The 21667-nt window shown below is 35.3% G+C and overlaps 1 protein-coding gene across 3 annotated transcripts in view; it reads right to left on the bottom strand.

Annotated features, from left to right (window-relative positions):
- LOC118193121 (uncharacterized) overlaps positions 1-21667 on the bottom strand; it is a 173560-nt gene that overhangs the window by 56327 nt on the left and 95566 nt on the right. For all 3 annotated transcript variants that reach the window (XR_015043446.1, XM_085825060.1, XM_085825061.1), the window contains exons 21-27: positions 21335-21588; positions 16692-16862; positions 14369-14485; positions 8587-8706; positions 6943-7065; positions 5008-5064; positions 197-732 (exon numbers count right to left, since the gene is read on the bottom strand). Coding sequence is in view for 2 of the 3 variants with exons in the window: in XM_085825060.1 (XP_085681186.1) it covers positions 197-732; positions 5008-5064; positions 6943-7065; positions 8587-8706; positions 14369-14485; positions 16692-16862; positions 21335-21588 (1378 nt within the window). In the remaining variant the exon portion in view is untranslated. The remainder of the gene's footprint in view (positions 1-196; positions 733-5007; positions 5065-6942; positions 7066-8586; positions 8707-14368; positions 14486-16691; positions 16863-21334; positions 21589-21667) is intronic.

Raw genomic sequence — 21667 nt, forward strand, 5'->3', positions numbered from 1 at the left:
ACTGCTGAACGAGTAATTAGACCCAGAACAAAGCATTCGTTTAAAAAAACAAAGAGAATTAGTTTCGAAACATGATGTTTTAACATGAACATTATGATTAAACTAAAAAACATATAATAAAATAAAAATTAAAAGATGCATAATATACTTAAATGATCAGTTTAAAATAGATTTTTATTGTGGTTGAAGCGTATACCTCTTTAACTGGTAGGGTATCCTTGTTCTCCAGAAATCCTTCATCTGCACTCCCTTCAAATTTTTGGACAGAATCACAATTGCAAGTTTTATTGACGTTTCTACATCCTTCTACATCACAGCCACAAGTTCTATGCTTTTTTGCGCCTCCCCAGGTGTATTGAGGCTGCCCGTTCCAAGAAACCCACCAGCTCCAAGGTTTCTCAGATTCAAAGTGGAAGCCTGTTCCCCAACATCGCCAACTGATAAACTGCCGGCAAGTTTTTGATGCGTTGGTTAGTGCTTTGAGTTTTTCCATACCCACGGAGTAGACGAGAGTCCTGCTGTAACTTCCTGGACCGTCTTTTCCTGACCGGACATACATACTTTCCTCTGAGTCGTGATGGATGATGGTGATCACTTCTTCCGGGCTATCACCAATCTGGCAGAACACTTCGAAAGGTGGTATTGGTCCATCAGAGCCATCTGAATCTATCATGTAGTAGCCGCTCGCTCGGATGTTATCTAACATGTACAAGTCTAGGCACGTCTTTCGATCTTTAAAAAACAGAATTTTTTGTAAAATTAACACTTGCATGAAATTATTAATTTATTAGTATCTATGAACAGTAAGAGGAGCACAATTACAGTGTTAAAGAATTACACTTTAACCCCTTCCCTGTTTTGCCCGTACGGGCACAGCTTTCGGGCCTTTACTGATTTGCCCGTACGGCGTACGTGAAATCTGATTTCTATTTCGCTTGCACTGTTTCGGCCGTATTTTTTCCAATTTTAGTAACAAATTATTCGTACAGATGTCGATAGTTGTCCAGTAAATGATAGTTTGCAGTTTATTGTCTGATTGGTTCAAGAGCGCGGGTTTTTTCGCATGTTTTGTATCAGAAGACGAATTGTTATCTTTCAGTGTATAGCTTTCTGGTTATATTTTACCAGCCGCCTGATAATTGTATTCATGTAAGTGTTGAATAATATATTTTTACTTTTAAATAATGGATAATTCAGAGCGTATGGAGCTAATTTCTTGTGATTCGAATTGTGACTCGGAATCAGAAACTGAATTATCTGTAAATGATAGTAGCGAAAGTTTACTAGATGACCTGGATAGTAGTGACTCTGATACAGATGAAATCAGTCAAGCAAGACAATTTTTTGAAATTAGTTGTGATAATCCTTCGGATCCGCCTCCTAGATTTGCTTTCACTGGAATTCCAAAAATTAACTTGGATATCGATGAGACTAAAGGTAAACTTCAGTTCTATTATGCTTTCATAGACGATTATTTGCTTGACCTGATTGTTTTCGAAACAAATAGATATGCTGAGCAATGCATAAAAAACAGTACACTTCGTAAGCATTCCAGGAGCAAAAAATGGACACCAACATCGAAAGATGAATTACATGTATTTTTTGCTTTGAATATTCTGCAAGGTATTGTAAAAAAAGCCAGTTGTTGAGCACTATTGGAGCAAGAGGCATTCAACATCCACGCCATTTTTTCCAAAAGTGATGTCATATCGCCGCTTTCAATTAATTTACAGTTATTTGCATTTTTCAGATAATGTCAATTTTGACATAAATTCTCATGAGTGTCCAAAATTATCAAAAATATGGCCCGTGCTAAAGCATTTAAAAACTCGTTTCGAAGAAATGATCATCCCTGAACGTGATGTTACCACAGACGAGAGTCTTATGTTGTTCAAAGGAAGGCTAAGTTGGAAACAGTATATTCCTCTAAAGCGATCACGCTTCGGAATAAAATTGTACATGCTGTGTGAGTCGAAGTCTGGATATGTATGGTCTATGATAATATACACCGGAAAAGGAATTGTGTTTGATGAAAGTTACAAACATTTGAGCAAATCTTCGCAGGTAGTTATTACACTTATGCAACCACTTTTACATAAAGGATACTGTCTGACAACTGACAACTTTTATTCATCTCCTGAAATAGCAGATATCCTCATTAGTTACTGTACAGATATGTACAGAACATTAAAACTTCAAAGAAAGGGAGTTCCTAAAGCACTGTTGACAAAAAAACTTCAAAAAGGGCAAATACTTGCTTACCAGAGAGGAAAAGTGTGCATTATGAAATGGATGGACAAAAAAGCTGTGTCTCTCATATCTACAATACATAATCCGGAAATGGTTCAAGTATCTACTTCGACGAATGAAATTAAACGAAAACCTAAAGTAGTTATGGAGTATAATAACACAATGGGTGGTGTAGATCGAATGGACCAGAACCTAAGTAATTATCCTGTAATAAAGAAACGAGGAAAGAAATACTACAAAAAATATTTTTTCATCTTCTAGATATCTGTTTATGGAACGCTTATGTTTTGTATAAAAAGCACGGCAATAAAGATACGAATTTACAGTTTCGATTAGAAATTATCGATCGACTTATTGAAAGGCATGCAGCAGTAGAAGAAAGAAAAGGCCGTCCTGGATATTTACCAACTCCACTAAGACTAACAGAAAGACATTTTTTAGAGGTTATTCCACCTACAGAGAAACAACTAAGACCCGCGAGACAGTGTTATGTGTGTTCATTGAAAAAAAATGACAACGGCAAAAGAATTAGAAAAGAGACAAGGTATTTTTGCCCAGACTGTGATGTTGGACTGTGCCTGTCGCCTTGCTTTAAGATATATCACACTAAATCAGATCTTTAAAAAAAGAAGGGTAAGTATGTTTTGTATCAAAACATAATAGTAAATGTAATTGAATTAAAATCGAAAATATCTGTTAAGTAATTGTACTATTTTAATTGTAAATGTAACTTCCCTGTTTTGCATTCATGTAGGGAAAAAAAACTTGCAGGGAAAATTGATTATTTTCATTAAAGAAAAAAGTTGTAATAAATGCTTAAAAATATTAGAAATGTTAATTTTAATAACATATCTTTACTTAAAAATGCAATACAAAATTGTGACATTTTTTTGACCGAATTCTGGAAAAAAATTAAACTGTCAAAGGGTTAATGCAATCCGAGGTGTGACACAAGAAAAACGAGACTGGTCCAATAAATCATTGTACTTACAGAATCAGTTCCCCGTGACATTATTACCTTCAAAGAACTCCCCTTCAGCATTCAAGCATTTCTGCATCCGGTGCTGCCATTGTTTGTAAGAGTTCTAGAACGAGGTTTTTGGAAGGCCCTTCAGGAGATTCTCCGTTTTTAACTGAACCTCTTCAACTGAGATAAAATGGCTTCCCTATAAGCAAGATTTAAAAATAAAAGAAGTTGCATGGAGCCAAATTAGGTGGATAAGGAGGATGCCCCCATCACAGTAATATTTTTCCTGGGCAGAAACTGCTTGACTGATAGGGCCGTGTGAGTGGGTACATTGTCCTGCTGCAAACCCCATCCATCACTCCACAACTGTAGCCTTTTTTCCCTACTTTTTTCACGAAGTCTTTTTAGTACTTCAGTGTAGAAGTGTTGATTAACAGTCCGACCATTAGGAACCCACTAGGAATCATTACAATTCTCTTAATGTCGAAGAAGATAATTAACATTGCCTTGAATTTGGTTTTGACCTGCGTGCTTTGTCCCTTCCCCCTGAAAACTGCTTATGCCGTTCAAACACACGAGACAAAGCTTCATCTTCATAAGCCTCAGTTAACATTTGAAATGCTTCCGTGGCTGATTTCTTAAGTTTCACAAGAATGTTGATTGGCTGTTTGGTTTTTAAATCAGACATTTTTTCTGTCAGAGTGTAGTTGCACATGTTCTCTCAATGACTCAGTACTTTCAACTTGCGTAGCCAGTTAAATAAAACTGGCCGCATGGATAGAGGAGGTGTGTGAGATGAGGTCGCCAAAACAGTTGTTGCCAACTCTACTCTTTTTTCAAGCTACACACTTACACTCTTTTTTTTTTTGTGTTACACCTCGTATCTTCAACAACGTTCTTCAAAGCTCGTGCCGTAGAATAATAATTGTGGCAAGTAGCAATGCTACAAAAATATTAGTTTTTTTTTTTTTTTTTTTCAAATTCATGGACTATTCAGAATTTTTTAAACTTCAATTTTACTATTTTCAATAATAGATTATACGTTTTTCAGAATTTTAACTAAGCAATTTAAAAAGTGTGATACAAAAATTTTCAAGCTATTTATTATTTATTCTTTTTTTTACATTAAAATTTTGTATTTAATACACTGACACTTTACTTGACACATCTAATATTTAATATACACTTATAGCAAATGATATCAGTGTACTAAGAACGAATTTAATGCTTTTGAAAATTTAAATAAAATATTTAATTATTTCAGGCAATTTAAATATTTAAATTATGAAATAAATAATTCGTTTCCAGTGCAGAATTCTAAGAACTCAATTTTACCTGGTAAAATTTTGACAATTACTACAATTACTGTTTGTAATATATAATAACCTATATTATAAATAAACTAATACAACTATATATATTTGAGTCACAGATATTCTGGTTGTTATATGTGCGTCTTAGTTATTTATTTACAGCTTTCATCTGCAGTATTTATTCTTAAAGGCATAGCGAAAATTCGCTATTTAGTCTTCGACATAGGTTTAAGAGTGTATCCTCCCAAAGAATATACGCAGACTCTATAGTTTCAATGCAGAATTTGAAGAAATATTGCTATATTTCTATAAATTGTGTATTGAAATAGGCTTTAGTTCATTTCACAACACTACCTATAATGCAAATTAAAATTTTTTACTGTAGCCCAATTTATATAAAATTTTTCAGTGCATCTGTAATAAAACATATACCACCGATTATAAATAAATAATAATTTTTATCAATGACTGAATAACCTCGTTTCGAACACAGCTTCTTTTCTTCATATCTTCCAAGTCTATCTTCTCTTCGAGCTGAAATATTAAGTATAGATAAATACATAAGTTTTAGATTGAGAAAGAATGTAACATGTCTCCATTACCAATGATAATAATAACAATAATAATAATAACAATAATAATAATAACAATAGTAAGAACTACAACTTATCTTCGCATCAATCTGTATTAACTTCATGTAACATGAAAATTATTGAATTGTTTGAAATTCGCTTATGGATGAATAGATATATAATTTCCTATGTAACCAGTTATAATGAGCATGCAGAGTAAACAGATTTATATCGAAGCAGGAAATGTGAAAAATGAGCAATGGCTTCGATGCGATCCGAATTTGGACCTCCCGATTGCTAGCTGGCCATGCTTCCAATTACACTCCGAAAACATGCTATATAAAAGAAGAAAATTCTTTACATTCTTCTTCCTTAAAGAGCGTCTTGGGCTGGGGAGAAGGTGACCCAGCCAGGCGGGCACTAATTATCATCCACCACATTTTGGCTCAGACACCACTTTCAGAGTCATATAAGTTTTTGAAAAAGAGAAAGGCAAAGCCCTGGCCGAGATTCGAGGTCTGGACCTCTGGATTGCTAGCCGGACGTGCTTCTAATTATATCTCGACGGTATGCAGTGGAAAAGTAAAAAAAAATTCTTACAAGCAATGCTGGTAGCAGTAATAATGCAAAAAGAAAAATATTCTTAAACTTTATTGCGTAGAAGCTGTGAAAATTACCTTACGCTGCGATAATAACGTTAGAAAGCAAAACTCGATTTGCCTTTCATAGCTAGACGAAAATATTGAACCCAAAGAAATAAAAAATTATAATAAAAATTGAAAGCGTTCAGATTTTATATCCCAAAGAGGCGTTTTCCTCATTTACATATGCACAAGCGTTTCGGGAGAACTTGGACTAAAAAAAAACAGCAAATCTTTAAGATTTCCGGCAGACAATCTCTCGCGCTGGAGGTAAAAATATTTTATCCCGCACAATGTGTTGCCACTGATCGCTTTGAAATCATTGTTTTTTTTAATCAAAAATACATTAAAGTTTCACAAAGTATGAAATAGATAATAAAAATTCGAAATTCAAGAATCAGGCTTCCAGGTGTTCATATTCGGGTGGAGGACTACGTTATTCAAAATTTGATGGCTTTAGGTATCGTTATTTTTTTCACAATTCGAGAAACATGCATCCATTAATTCAGATTGTTCATTATTTAATTTCTTTAAATATAATAAAGGGCGATTATATTTGGTGGCAACAATTTGAAAAGTGATTCAACACTTTTAGCAATTCAGCGCAAAATGCCGTTTCGAGATTAGTAGCCTTTCTGCGTTAACGCCCCATTGGGTTAAAAATAAGTTTTGTATAAGCATTTTATGTTATAGAAAGTAATATAAACGCTAAAATGTTTCAAAGAAGCCATAGAAGCATACCTACAATAATTGCTATCGTAAATTAAATGGAAAAGCTTGCTGAAACTCGTAATTAAAATGTTTCTAGATCCCAAAACATCTTTATTTCCTCTTTAAAAGCATTATTAAGTTGCAATGGCTTATGGTGTATTGGTGTTGGTGTATTGAATGGCTTATGGTGTATTGGTGAGAATACGGCAAAGCACACTAGGGCTATCTGCCTAAGGGGAGGGATGCCTTTCGTGGAGGACTTTCTAAGGGAAACTGGCTCGTATACACGTTACACATGGGGAAAACCACGAAAACGCCCATGCAGCCAGCCCGTTCGCGGGATTCGAACCTCGGACCGAACTACCAGTGTTCAGCGATTTTACCGCTCGGCCACTGGTGGGCTGCAATGGCTTATGAAAGTTCAAACAAGTTAAATTTAACAGCGAAATAGTCTTAGACGATTTAGTAATAAATTCTGAAGTACTTACAACATCCTACTTGTTCATCTTCGTGATATTTTCCAGGGCAGTCTCTGTGACCATCACATAAAGTATACCTGGGAATGCAGGTGCCATCATAACACTGAAAAGTGCTATTGGGATTGCAAGAACCTGCAAGTGTAATATGAACGGTGAATGCATTTAGTCACATTTTGCATTGCAACATTATTATTAATATACAGACTTACTGCTCCCTCTATTTGCAGCAGATATACATGAAAAAAAAAAAAAATGGGGAGAATAAAATCACAGTTCAGAAGTAAAACGTTTTTGAGATACAGTAACACATTGAGGAGGTTAACTTTTTTTGAATTCACTATGTGTTAACATAAGCTAGGCGGCAAATCCATTCTTAAATAATTCGTTTTCTCATGGTACGCTCTCACGCTAATTGTATTACAAAACGAACTAATGGGTTCGACTGCGAGAAATCTTGCAATAGACTAAAATTTCATTTTCTCAAATAGGAAGAGGAAAACTTACTATTGTAAATCTTCCTTTTAGTAATTTTACCTCATCATCTAGAAACTTTTGATTCATCAAAGGAATATATCGATGGGTGTCAATGTTCAGTGTGAAATTGAAACTATTGAATTTTAATGGTATTAAAAGCATTAATTGTAAATGACAATACGGTAATATTTATATGCCTCTTCATGTAACTAATTCTGATATGGTTTTCTGTTATGCCCCCCGCCCCTCATCTCAGAAATCTTCAGTCGAAAAGAGGGAGTAAAGAGAGGAGGAAATTCATCAAAAAAATTTCAGTGAGTAGAATTTATTCCTTAAAAATTTACTTGAATAGCAATAGAAAGTGGAAAATTGTCTGAAAATTGATACTGGAAATAACTGATTGACCAAAAATGTCTGCTTAGTATACGTATACATGCGCTTTTACGTAAATTTTTTTAAATTGAACACAGTTCACTGCGATAGTGTATATGCCAATCAAGGAGATAAAATTCTAATCAAGAGCGATTTATTAATTTAGTGTTGTATGTTACATAACATTTTAAACAGAATTTTTATGACTATATTAATCTGAAAGCTCTACAAAAGATTCCAAAAACTATGACTAATTTCTAAAAAAAAGTTTATCAGAATATTCAGGAACTATATCCCAGTTACAAATACACTCAATTCTGTATTATCTGATAAATTTACTATGAAAATATTTAAAGTGAACGAATTTCACAAATAAGCATAATCTTTTAACGTAAATTTATTGTATCATTTAACGTTTAGATAAAACGGGAAAAAAATAGCCATTCGGTAAGTCATAGATGAATAGATAAAGCATTAGTAGCGCAGAGCATAATTCAAGCTATAAATGCCAATTAAGACCCATAAAATCAGCACTACAAAAGAAAATACAGAACAACTTATAAGTAATGGAATAAAAGTGAATACTATTAATTAACAATATCTCACTACAAAAGAGGATCTAACTTTAAAGTTTTACTAAGTAGAAAAAAAAAAAAAAAAAAAAAAAAAAAATAGAAAAATTAAATTTCATTAAAAATTCATTTCTCATTTTAATTTTACTTCAGATTTATTAGATAATGTATTTGAATAAGCCTTAAAATAAAAAGCTGAGAAAATCACTCTATTTAAAAAAAAATGTTTTCTTACCTTTGCAATTGTGCTCATCTGAGTTATCAAAGCAATTGTTCAATAAATCACATCGTTGTTCAAAAGGAATACATTGACCATTCATGCATTGAAATTCACCTGGTTGACACTCTCGGTGGTCTGAATTAATAGAAATAAAAATAAATTATAACTCTTATCCGATTTTTCAGAAATTTAAGAGAGAAATAAATTTAAAAACACTTTTAATTAAAATAAAAATGTTAATTTTTTTGTATTAAAAACAATCCGCGAACGTAAACTGTAGAAAGTTATGAGAATGTCCATTCTCGAATGGGAGAACGTTACCTCAGAAAGGGACGCCACTTAGAGCACGTTGTTTTAAAAAAGTGAGTTGTTTTTATGTAAATGGCAACCTTGCACATTCTTATAACAAGAATTACTTAAGAATATATATTGTTACAAAACGTCCAGGCGCGGTAAGATGGCTTCACCGCAAAGTAGGTTTAGGGTTGCCACATTTGGCGACAAAATTGGCGATATGCCATGGACAGATAGAAAACCTTCTGGAACGAATTCTTAACGGTATAGTTACACAAGGATGTTCTCGAACACAAGCCAAAAAGTTGTAAGGTATTTCTCCCACCTTCTTGGCGTGCCTTCCTGGTGTAGTGGTTCGGCACGTTGGGCCGGTATTAAACAGGTCCGTGGTTCGATTCCCGGCGAAGGCGTTGCTAAGTTTTCATCTCTCCAGCTTCCAAAAATTACCTAATGACTCTACAGGGTATATAAACCTTGCTAGAACGCGGAGAGTTAGTTAGTCAGTTCGTGCAATGTCCATCGAGTTGATAGTCAGTGAGTGCCGAGTGCACCGCAAGAGCCTCTTAGTGTATCGCGGTTAGTGCATCGTTGAGAGAGTGTGTTGAGCTCCGGGAACGACTGTACCGAGTAGTCGGCAGCTGTACTCTAGTGTATCGTCGAGTGCATCGCCAGTTGTAGCGTGGAGAGTCTCGAGAGTATGAGGAGTTCTAAGAACGACTGAGCAAAGTCGAGAGCTGTACTCTGGTGCTTTGCAGTGAAGCTGTCACCACCGTTATAGCCTGGAAGCTGTGTCGCTGATTGTTACAGCTTGTCTATAGTAGTTCTTCGGCGATTGAAAAACGTGATTTTGGAGCAAAAAAAGATGCTACATGTTTGATATTATTAAAAAAATTAGCGATTTTTCCTCCCTGGAGCAAATTACTAAAAAAAAACCTATTTACAAAAAACCAATATTACATGGTTGGTATAATTAGCAATACATTGTATGTCTCCCAGACCATGCAATACAATCCGTACAACGTCTAGGCACACTGAGTATCAAATTATGGATCTGATCTTGGGGGATATTACACCACTCAAAAAGCAATGCTCTCCGAAGTTCCGGTAGACATCTAGGAGGAGGTTGACGGGCTGCAAATCGTCGGCCAAGCATGTCCCACACGTACTCTACTGGATTTAAGTCCGGTGAGAATGCTGGCCAGTCCATACGGGTGATATCCTCCGATTGAAGGCATTCGCTTACGATGTTTGCACGGTGAGAACGGAAGTGTTCATCCATAAACACAAATTGTGCTCGCATGGCGCCCCGAAACAAACGTACATGTTGTTCCAGAATGACGTCCCTATAGATTTGGCTTGTCATGGTTCCAATTTGAACATGCAGGTCAGTTCTAGAACCCAGAATAATTCCACCCCAAACGAGCACTCCTGCACCACCGTAACGGTGTCGTTCAATGATGTTTTCTGGGTGGTAACGGGTACCTGGAGCTCTCCATATGAAAGTCCGGTGAGAATCCTGGCCAGTCCATACGGGTGATATCCTCCGATTGAAGGCATTCGCTTACTATGTTTGCACGGTGAGAACGGGAGTGTTCATCCATAAGCACAAATTGTCTTGGAAAATACTGGCTGTCTTGGAAAATACTGGCCAGTAAAGTGCGTTTCGATATTCCTTCAAGTGCTGTCGTCATTATTCCCTCCAAATTCGCATGAACCCCGTACGTACGTAACGTAAACGAAGAAAAATAACGCAACAATATAATACTATCGTAAGCACCCAATGTCAGTCAAGTTAGCTTCAGAGTAATGCTTTTAACAACGAGAGAACGATATCCCTGTAAATCTTCTGTAATAACGATGCAAAAAATACGATTCATAGTCACACATTTGTCAGTATGATGCAATATGGAATACACTTAAAAATTTTCGATAGAAAAATGCACTAATTCTCTTTTATTATATCAGCAACAATGGCACGCAGATTTTAATGATTTTCGTCTTTCTAATCAAATGGTCGTAAAAGCTCAAGTTCCATCCAATATTTTACCTATATCCAATTTTAGTAGATTAAATGTGGCAAAATTGATTATAATGATCAGAAATCAGTAACGCGAACAAACATACAAACATTCTTATTTATATATATAGATTCTTTAAAACTTGTATAAGTTTTTGACTAAAGCGAGCAGTAGCAAAACTTTTCGAAATAAAGCATTTTTATCTCTAAAGCGTTAGGCTGTTTTCACTCGGAGAAACAAGTGCGAAAATTAGTGTTTTCAGAGTTTTTAATTAATATCTCGGATGATTAAAGTCGTACGATGATGGGAACAGTAGAAATAGCTTCTGACGAAATTTTGGAATCGGGAATAATGTACTTAATACACTCATGTCCATAAATTAAGGATAATGCAAAATCAGGCAAAGGAAGAGTTAGAAGCATTACAAATTTGACTTATTTGTAAAGTTTATTTATTAAACAAAAGGTAAAGAGCAAAAAAAGATGCTACATGTTTGATATTATTAAAAAAATTAGCGATTTTCTCTCCCTGGAGCAAATTACAAAAAAAAAAAAAAAAAAAAAAAAAACCTATTTACAAAAAAAACAATATTACATGGTTGGTATAATTAGCAATGCATTATATGTCTCCCAGACGATGCAATACAGTCCGTACAACATCTAGGCATGCTGAGTATCAAATTATCGATCTGATCTTGGAGGATATTACACCACTCAAAAAGCAATGCTCTCCGAAGTTCCGGTAGACATCTAGGAGGAGGTTGACGGGCTGCAAATCGTCGGCCAAGCATGTCCCACACGTACTCTACTGGATTTAAGTCCGGTGAGAATGCTGGCCAGTCCATACGGGTGATATCCTCCGATTGAAGGCATTCGCTTACGATGTTTGCACGGTGAGAACGGAAGTGTTCATCCATAAACACAAATTGTGCTCGCATGGCGCCCCGAAACAAACGTACATGTTGTTCCAGAATGACGTCCCTATAGATTTGGCTTGTCATGGTTCCAATTTGAACATGCAGGTCAGTTCTAGAACCCAGAATAATTCCACCCCAAACGAGCACTCCTGCACCACCGTAACGGTGTCGTTCAATGATGTTTTCTGGGTGGTAACGGGTACCTGGAGCTCTCCATATGAAAGTCCGGCGAGAATCAGACTGCAAGCTAAACCTAGACTCGTCGGAAAACATCACACAAGCCCACTGTTGCGGTGTCCACAATGCATGCTCTCTACTTCAGGCTTACTGCAGCCGACAGTGAGTTGCAGTAAGTTGGAACGCATCTGACAGGTCTACGAACATATGGACCAATCTGCCCTAAGCGTCTGTACATGGTCTGCCTTGAAATTATCGTACCAGTGGCTGAAGAGAGCTGACGAGATAGGTCTGAGGCTGTGCTCCGCCTGTTTCTTTTGGAAGTAACTGCCAAATACCGGTCCTCATTCGGCGTTGTAACTCTGGACCGACCTGTTCTGTAACGTCTACTCACATTACCATCATCTTGGAATCGTTGCCGAAGCCTGGAGATGACACTTTGGGAAATTCCAAGTTCGTCTGATACTTCTAGTTGGGTACGCCCACATTCCTGACGGCCAATAATTCTACCACGTAAAAAATCATCCAAATGCGTCCTTTGTGTCATAACTATTCGGTTATTGCCCTGAAATGCTTATGAAGCTCCTGCGAACAATTTTACTTCTTTGCCTGTATTCCTTATATATCACTCTCTTACACTCTCGTCATTGTGAAGTACCATCGGTGTCATCTGGTTACTTCCTGAAATTTGCATATGATTCTTGAAGATGTGTGTAGTGATTTTACAGGTGATATATTTATTTTAGAGTTCGATTTCCGCGTGACTCCGAATTATCCTTAATTTATGGACATGAGTGTATTTGGCAATGCTATTGTTATTTTATTATAAAATTTAGAAAAATTTTATGAACAAACTACAGGATTTGAAAGCGAGCAGTGGCAACACTTTTCGAAATAAAGCAGAGTTTTATCTCCAGCGTGCGACGCTGTTGCCACTCGTAAAAATGAGGGCGAAAATTAGCGGTTTTAGAGTTTTTTTTATTAACATCTCTGATTTTAGCTATTTTGTTTTGGAAAAAAGTGAACGTCGACCTTTCCTAGGACCCAGAAAAGAATGGTAAAAGGTTTGGCGACAATAGCTATAGTAGTGACTGAGTTTTGCAAAAAAATACACAAACAAACATTCTTCTTTATATATCTAGATTATTGCTCATTGCGGGATTTTCAAAATCTCCTACTCTCGCGAGCCGCGCTGCACAGAGTCTACATATATATCTATACGTGAGGATATATATTGTGAAACCGCGTAAACAGGGGAGCTCAGTAACTGTTAATACATTTGGAAACTTTATTTGCTAAAATTTTCGGTCATGACTCGATTTCGATTTCGGTAAACTCGATCTACAGGGGACAACTAGCGACTGGTGCGCTGTTAGCTATAAGATCCCCTAAAACCTACATAGAGCAGTAACATCCCTCTGCTTCAGCACGTTTTGTAGGAGAAAATAATCGTAGTCAATCAAAAATTATAAGCATTGCATTTACTACAAACGGATTATTGAAATGTACTCAGAGGCCTTGTAAAATTTCTTCAAAGGCCAGATGCGCCGAGGGATTTCCAGTTTGAAACAACTGTTCTAGAGCCCTTAATATTTTTTAATGTGTATTGCTAAGTATTATATACATTATAATCTAAATATTCGGTGTAATGTATTTTAAAACATTTTCGTAAAACGGACAATATTCATCACATACGAGGCGACTTTAGTTTCTAGTGGTGATAACTGCATTCCTCGAAAGCTGTCACACTTCGAGCGAATCATAAGCAGATAGCTTTCTTCAGAGTTTTCACAGTGACAGAAAGAAGATTTTAAAATACACTATTTATTCGTGAAATTTGTATTTGTTAGTGAATGAAATTACGTCAGACCGAATACATTTTGCTTACTCTTCTCCTTTTCATTCTGATGATAAAATTTAAAATTTAGTTGTCAACGTCACAAGTGCTATCAATTTGAGCACTTTAGAATGACAGGAAAGACGAATGATACAAAAATAAATTGCAATGTCAAATATGTTACACTATGCGTGTCAAGAGCAAAAATTTTTCCATAATTCCATTTTTTATAAAAACTTGTAAAAGAAATATGATAAAATTGCATAGCAGTTCTTAGACGAGAAAATAACCAGTATAGTATAGAACTAACGATATCGACAAATGCTTGTTGCAGAAAATAGATAGCCATTAATATATATGGAATATCTCCTACATTTTTTAAAAAGTTTTCCGCTGCTCACTAAAAATACGCTAAATTTTCAGACGGAAATATTTCAAAAACTCCATTTTCCTTTATATGTATAACTCTGAAATGAAAGTTGTAGCATATATACCTAATACAAGGAGATATGCATCAATGATGAATATATATTTTGAATAAATAATTAAACTTACCGCATCGTGATTCATCAGACAGGTCACCACAGTCATCTTTGTAATCGCAATATGCAGCAATAGAGACACATTTCGTATTATGACAGCGAAAACTACTTTGTAGGCATTCATGCGGAGCTGAAAAGAGCAACAACAATGATTCTTTAAAATAATAAATCGTCTCTATTTCTGCAATAGATTATATTTAAAAAAAATAGAGAATCAAATTAAACTTTAAAATGTTTACAAGGATTTTAGCCACACGAAAGGAGCTTGAATGGGTTTCTAACTGATCTTCAGTTTCACGCTACACACATGAAACATTTTTTTCCAAGTGACTAGATATAGTTATTTTACACTGAATGGTATCTTAATTGAAAAATTAATATTTTTATCATAGAATTCACTGCAGTCATAAGGGTGATAACCAAGAATTAAATACCGATACATTTTGTACGTCATTCTGAGTAAAACTGATACATTTAAAGCTGTGAGTAAAACAAAACTCGTCACATATAAATATAAAATTGCTTGTGACAGAATACCGATCTTAATGCGTATGAATATCCCAATTATCTAAAAAGAAATAACTTACGATGTTTCAACAGAACATTAAAATATTTAAATGCATGTAGCGCTATTGAATCGTGGAATTATATAAGAGTTTAATAGTCATGGAGTTTAATTATACTTTTATAAAATTGCTTGCTGAGGTGTTATTGCTGATGCTGTCGCTGCTCATTTTCGGGATCTTGCTTCTGGTTTAAAGATTATTATGTATTTATGGCGATGTCCGCCAATAGAGGGCGGCTATAAGGGTCCCTGGTCTTTGCTGCTGCGCTTTCGTTACCGAATTGAGAACTCGAGACGTCGACTAGCTAAATGTTTAAACGTGTTCTGTCTAGACCGAATTTAGAACTCGAGACGTCGAGTAGCTAAATGCTTAAACCAAACGTGTTCTGTCTGGACCGAATCTAGAACTCGAGACGTCGAGTAGCTAAATGCTTAAACCAAACGTGTTGTGTCTAGACCCAATTTAGAACCCGAGACGTCGAGTAGCTAAATGCTTAAATGAAACGTGTTCTGTCTAGACCGAATTTAGAACTCGAGACGTCGAGTAGCTAAATGCTTAAACCAAACGTGTTCTGTCTAGACCGAATCTAGAACTCGAGACGTTGAGTAGCTAAATGCTTAAACCAAACGTGTTGTGCCTAGACCCAATTTAGAACCCGAGACGTCGAGTAGCTAAATGCTTAAATGAAATGTGTTCTCTCTAGACCGAATTTAGAACTCGAAACGTCGAGTAGCTAAATGCTTAAACCAAACGTATTCTGTCTAGACCGAATTTAGAACTCGAGACGTCGAGGTACCAGGACGTTGCTAAATGCTTAAACCAAACGTGTTCTGTCTAGACCGAATTTAGAACACGAGACGTCGAATACCGTAGCATAGATGTTCAAACCAAACGTGTTCTGTCTACATTTGAGCGATTTGGAGCAATGCTTTCTCTGCGCGACAGTCAAATTTGCTTGGCCCTGGAAAGAATGGTCCCTAGTGCCGATCAGGAACTCGCACCATAAAGCAGTTCAGATATCGTAGACGATCGCATATGTACACTATTTCGATTTAACTTCCACAAAATATACCCACGTTTCAGATGCGAAGTTAGGGGGAAGCAAGGGTGGACATTTTCCCTCGTGCGTAGCATTCGGAAGCGGGCGTAAATTAATGCTAAGAAATTTTAGAATGAAGTGTTTTCCATTCTTGTCAAACCCGGGGGCTGAAAAACGTAGCTACGGCTCTGCCACGTTCAACCCTCTTCAATCACACGGGGGTTTCATAGCGCCACTCTTGTCATCTTTGCTAATAAATGGTTATACAGGAAGAGTAAGTAAATGCTATAGAACAAGCGAGCTAACACCCGAGACCGCCACATGCTCACTGGAAGATTATCCAGGCAATTATGATACCAGGACGTTGTACGGACACAGGGGTATTATACCTGAACTGTTAAAAAAACTGAAGATAAAAAACAAAATTTATGATGCCTTTATAGTGAAATGAAAAGAATAATGTTTACGTTTGTTCTTAATTCTAACGTTATAATCTGCTTGATGGCAGCTAGTTTCATAGATTTTGTATTAGTTATCTGAGGTACAGAAGCTTTCTAAGATATTTTTAAAATTTTAACAAAAATCGTGATTTTAACAAATGATAATCAATTTAACAAATAATTTAATGATAATCGCACTAGTTTTAATTTCATCATCGGATCTTACAATTATATTTGAAAAGTGGAAAATTGGAAACAAAATAGGTAAATATATTAAAAATATGGCCTTACGACAAGTTTCTTCATCGCTCCCGTCTCTGCAATCTTCAGCTAAGTTGCATACAAATTGCGTTGATATTATTTCTTTGTTTCTGCATACAAAGTACTTTTCTTTCTTCAAGTTTGCCGGGATAGTTTCTGTATTATTCTGGGAACGAAGAACTGACAAGCTCTCTACCTTTCCTAAAAGAAAGAAACACTATAATGAATTAAAGAACATGAAAATTGTGAAAAACTTTAATCGTCCTTGTTTGGTTTTAATCTTTCTGCTTTGGTGTTAAATTTTCTCCAAAAGCTGAGTTTGATTTATTGTATCATAACTGAAAGCACTGTTATTTTTCCAACTGTTGTGATAGCTATAATTCTAATTAACAAAACATCATCAAAGAAAGGTATTTTTCAATAGCATTTCAAAAAGTAATTATGCAGGGCTTCCAAGAAATAAATTTTAAAATTCACTCTAGACAACTTATACAGGAACTTCAACTTTTCTCACACTTAAATGACAATTGTGTAAATTTCTTAAGTCTGAATGTAATATCAAATCGTATCGTAATTCGTGCAATTAGCGAACGCCAAAACCAAAAGTAATCACATTGTGGCAGGCGCAGGTAGGTTGCCCATTACACTTTAATGAAAATGAAGATTTCTATCAAAAGTATCGAGTATAAGATAGATTCTCATGTACGAAACAGGCTCGATTCGAAGTAAGATATTGTTACCGTACAATTCATCTGGACAAAATGTAAAAAATTATAATTTCACAACTCCATTTTTCCAGCCTCACATTTTAGGCATTATATTAGGATTTTCTTTATGTATTTGAATATTCTCTCAATAAACTGTTTTCAAATCTCAGTAATTTAATCATTTTCATGATTAAATTCATTTGAGCTAGAATATTCGAATATTGTAAATTTGGATAATGTAAATTCTCATATTGTAAATTCTCATTTGTTTGGGAATATGAAATGTGCACGTGGTGGCCTGATAAAATTATCATCTCCTTCTCCTGATAACACCACCTTAAAAATTCTATGCTTGGTGAGCTTTTAAGGACATTTTCAACAGACAAGTATACCACTGAGCTTAAAGAACACACCAATCGCAGCCTTACATTTGAGGAACTCTTAAGATGAAATTAAGTCATTGTTTAGGTAGTCTCCAAGCAACTAGTAGAGCGTATGTGCAAGGCAAGAAATAAAATGTATTGCCATTTTTATATATATATATAAAAAAAAAAAAAAAAAAAAAAACAAAGTGCTATATTATTATCTGTTACTACTTTGTGGTTTTGTGCTATGTATGATGTGAATTTACGCTGTATGTCTTGCGAATACATTGAATTTGTTGTTTTGGTAGCAAATAATTTAATGGACAGTTAGTTAGCAGAAGAGCGAAACTGGTAACTGATCCGATCAAAAAGAACTGTAGCAGCAAATTTTAATACCAAATAATAATATTGAAAACAGAAATAGTGTAAAATATTTAATTTTTATTCTTCTTTGGGTAGGAAAACAAAATAAAACAAAGCAAAAGGTTGGGAAACAAAAAGGTTTTCCCTTTTTCTTTAAAATGGTATGAAGAACTTCCGCATGTAAAACAATATACAAGAAAACTACGATAATTAATTAGTTTCAGAACTCAGTTATAGTTGACAAATAGTGTAACTCTCGTAATTTAACATAAATGATGATATTAATCCCTATGGAATTTATTTATTAGTGCAATTTTGAAGGCAACTGAATGCGAAGGAATTCAAAAATAAGAATATGGGTTTGAAATTAGAGGTGGCGTGGCGCATTTGATGACGCAATGCACAAGAGGGCTCTCTGCCTAAGGGAAGGGATGCAAACAAGGAAAACTGTCTCATACACCCGTTGCACATGGAAAAGAAAACTACGAAAACACCCATGCAGCCAAACCCATTCGCAGCTACAAGTGTGCTACAAGTGTACAACAGACCAAGCTACAAGTGTTCAGCGACTTTACCGCTCGGCCGTTGGTCGAGCTGATTCAAATTTAGTATAATAATAATAATTTCGATTAAACTAATAGCTGCATAGCTAACTAAAAATAAGCGCAAAATGTATTAACATTAATACTCAGCGATGTAATAAATCGCTTAGCAAAATTAGCTCTTACAGCACGATGAGAATATACAAAAATGCGGAATGCACTGCTGATTTAATTTTTTAGAGAGGAGGATTTATTCTACGAAGAGTGAACATTGAAATGGAAATCATAGAAAGCACATTAAACGAGCATAAATCTGTGTTTCATCGTTTACTGAATTTTCTGTTACTGCCCAAATTTCATCTTAAACTTTTGAAGACTGAAACAGCGGCAGAAAATAAAGATGAGTATAAGGATGGTGAAGAGGTATAAAGTAATATCATACATATTTAAAACGGAATGTTTGTGATTAAGATCTACTTCAAAAGACAAGATTAATATGCAGAACTGGCGAGTTTCGCATGGATACCACTTATTACACCACATCAGAAAATTGTGTATATCGTCATGCAGTGGTAACTAGGCATACAACAATTATTCGTCCCAGATCATTGGACGAATACCAAACGAAACTTCTAATAAGAAATAAGAGGGAAAGGGAATCCTTTCGTAAAAATAAAAAATCCCATTTTTGTTATTATAACATTGTTTAATGTTAAATTTCAAATGCAGTGGACGAAACTGTACATGAATGAAATATATAAGTATTCAGTTATCCTGATTAAAAGCAATTTATGAACATGATCTAATGTCTTTGATCACTATTTCTGAATGATTTCATTCCCGTTCAAGATTTAATACGGTTTATGTTTTTCAGATAGCAGATTTAATACAGCTTATGTTTTTCATCATCATATATACCATCGTTCTCGGCGTACAGTATGCTGTAGCCAAATATTGGATATGGATGTCATCTTCATATTTTTAAAGAATTTATTTTTTCATCTCTATATTGATATGATTCTAACTATTTTCTTCGTTGTTTGACTCCTCGTAAGTTTATGTTAATGAATTTACAAAAATGTATTCGAGAAAACACAGAAACAGGTGAAATTCAGAATTTTAGCTTGGGTTGTATATTGAGTAACAGCAATAGGTATCGAATAATACAGTTAGGTGAGTTACAGCAACAGGTCGAATAATAGTAACAGGTGAATATTTAATAACAACAACAGATGCACTGACGCACTACAGTGCCGTGATTCGTCGCATTCCAGTGGTATTTCAAAGAAATATCGTAAACCAAACAAAACTTTTCGCTTCTAAACAAAGTTTTGTACCAAGTTGGCCGTGTTTCAAAAGCGGAGATATGTACTGAGGTACCACATTAGATACTGGAATGTGCAGGCTAGTAGAACAACCGGAGTTGACACCGCTGATTAGAGAAGTGTAGAACTACATTAAGGAACAATGTTCATAGCCATAGTATTTCAAAGACATACGGCCTAAAGCGATCGCCAAGGAATTTAACACCATACTAAATGAACAGTGTTACAGTGCCTGCAAAAATGTCTTATCACCTTCACAAACGCCTGGATCATGAAGGCAAAATATTGATGAGTACGTTGAAAACGAGTAAACCTGAAAACAGATGACAAACACGTCAAGTAAAATATAAAATTAGTAACGCAACAATCTTGAGTGTGGCGTAGATTTAATCAAGATGTCTTCGATTTCGGGGGCAAACAGGTACAGGTTCCTCTTTGATTGAGATCTTGACTAAATCTACGCCGAACTCAAGGTTGTTGCGTTACTAATTTTACGAGTAAACCTACTTTTGTCAAGTGTAGAGTAATCTTACACATTTTTAGAGCAATTTGGGGGCCGTTTAATGAAAGTTTAAAATATAAAGATTATTTTTTAATGTTTGATATCATATTTGATAGCCTATTTTCTAGACTATAAGTGTGCATCGCAATTTTTGTGATAGAAGAGTTCGTAAAATTGCCAAGGATATTGCTTACTTCCATTATTTTCCAGAGTCCATCAATCGTGGTGGTTTACGTTTAGAAAGAGCTTTTTCAAGAGACCAAATCACAGTAGACCATAGGTGAAACATCAGAGGATTCTGCAGGAATACGTTGAAAAGGTTATAAGGTATTTCTCCCACCTTCTTAGCATACCTTCGTGGTGTAATGGTCAGCACGCTCGGTGCTGACCATTATTGGAGAGGTTCGAGGGCAATGCTCATTTTTCACATCTTCTGCTTCCAAAATAGCCTAATATCTCTACAAGTTATATATGCAACACATGAATTAATTTTCAGTTTTCAAGGAATGCAGTGGTACTTTTGATGTATGATTTGTTGATTTTAAACTTAAAATTACAAAATGCGTTTTAAGAACAATTAATATTACTATGCATCATAGAATCATCAATCAAGCAGATTTTATTTTGCTTGAGTTATAAATGTTGAAAATCTCCAGTAGTCATGATGACTGACAGGTTTTCGACAAATATTTCGATTAACAGAGAATAACTGTAAGGAAATTTTGATACTATTTTGCTTATAAAAATTATACCATTATTTCATTGAACTTTTGTTTTCGGTTTCATGTCTGTTTATGGTTTTGTAAATTAGTACCCCAGAATTAGATAGGGAAATTTTATGCCACTGAAAAGCAAAATACAAAATTTACCAGCTGGTATATCGCTTTGCATCTTGCAAATATAACTACTGATGGAAGACAGAATTTCTCTTTCGCCCTCTGGTTTGCTTGGATCTTGGTCTCCCCAATCAATACCATCCCAATTGTGGAAAGCCAGCTTTCCTAGTGAACATGGTATGTCATGCCAGTGGGCTGTTGAATGACCACTATCCACCCTCAACATGGTACAGTCTTGGTATGCACCACCATCTGGTTGAGTTAGCAGGCTGCGGGCAGCGGGAGCCCTGTGGATAGAATACATAAATTTAAAGCTGAAAACGATTAAATAGGTAATTAATTTTAAGATGAAAACATGATGAAAAA

This window comes from Stegodyphus dumicola, chromosome 10, assembly GCF_044657685.1.
Source record: "Stegodyphus dumicola isolate Sdum_Otavi_A_Nest chromosome 10, ASM4465768v1".
NCBI lineage: Eukaryota > Metazoa > Arthropoda > Arachnida > Araneae > Eresidae > Stegodyphus > Stegodyphus dumicola.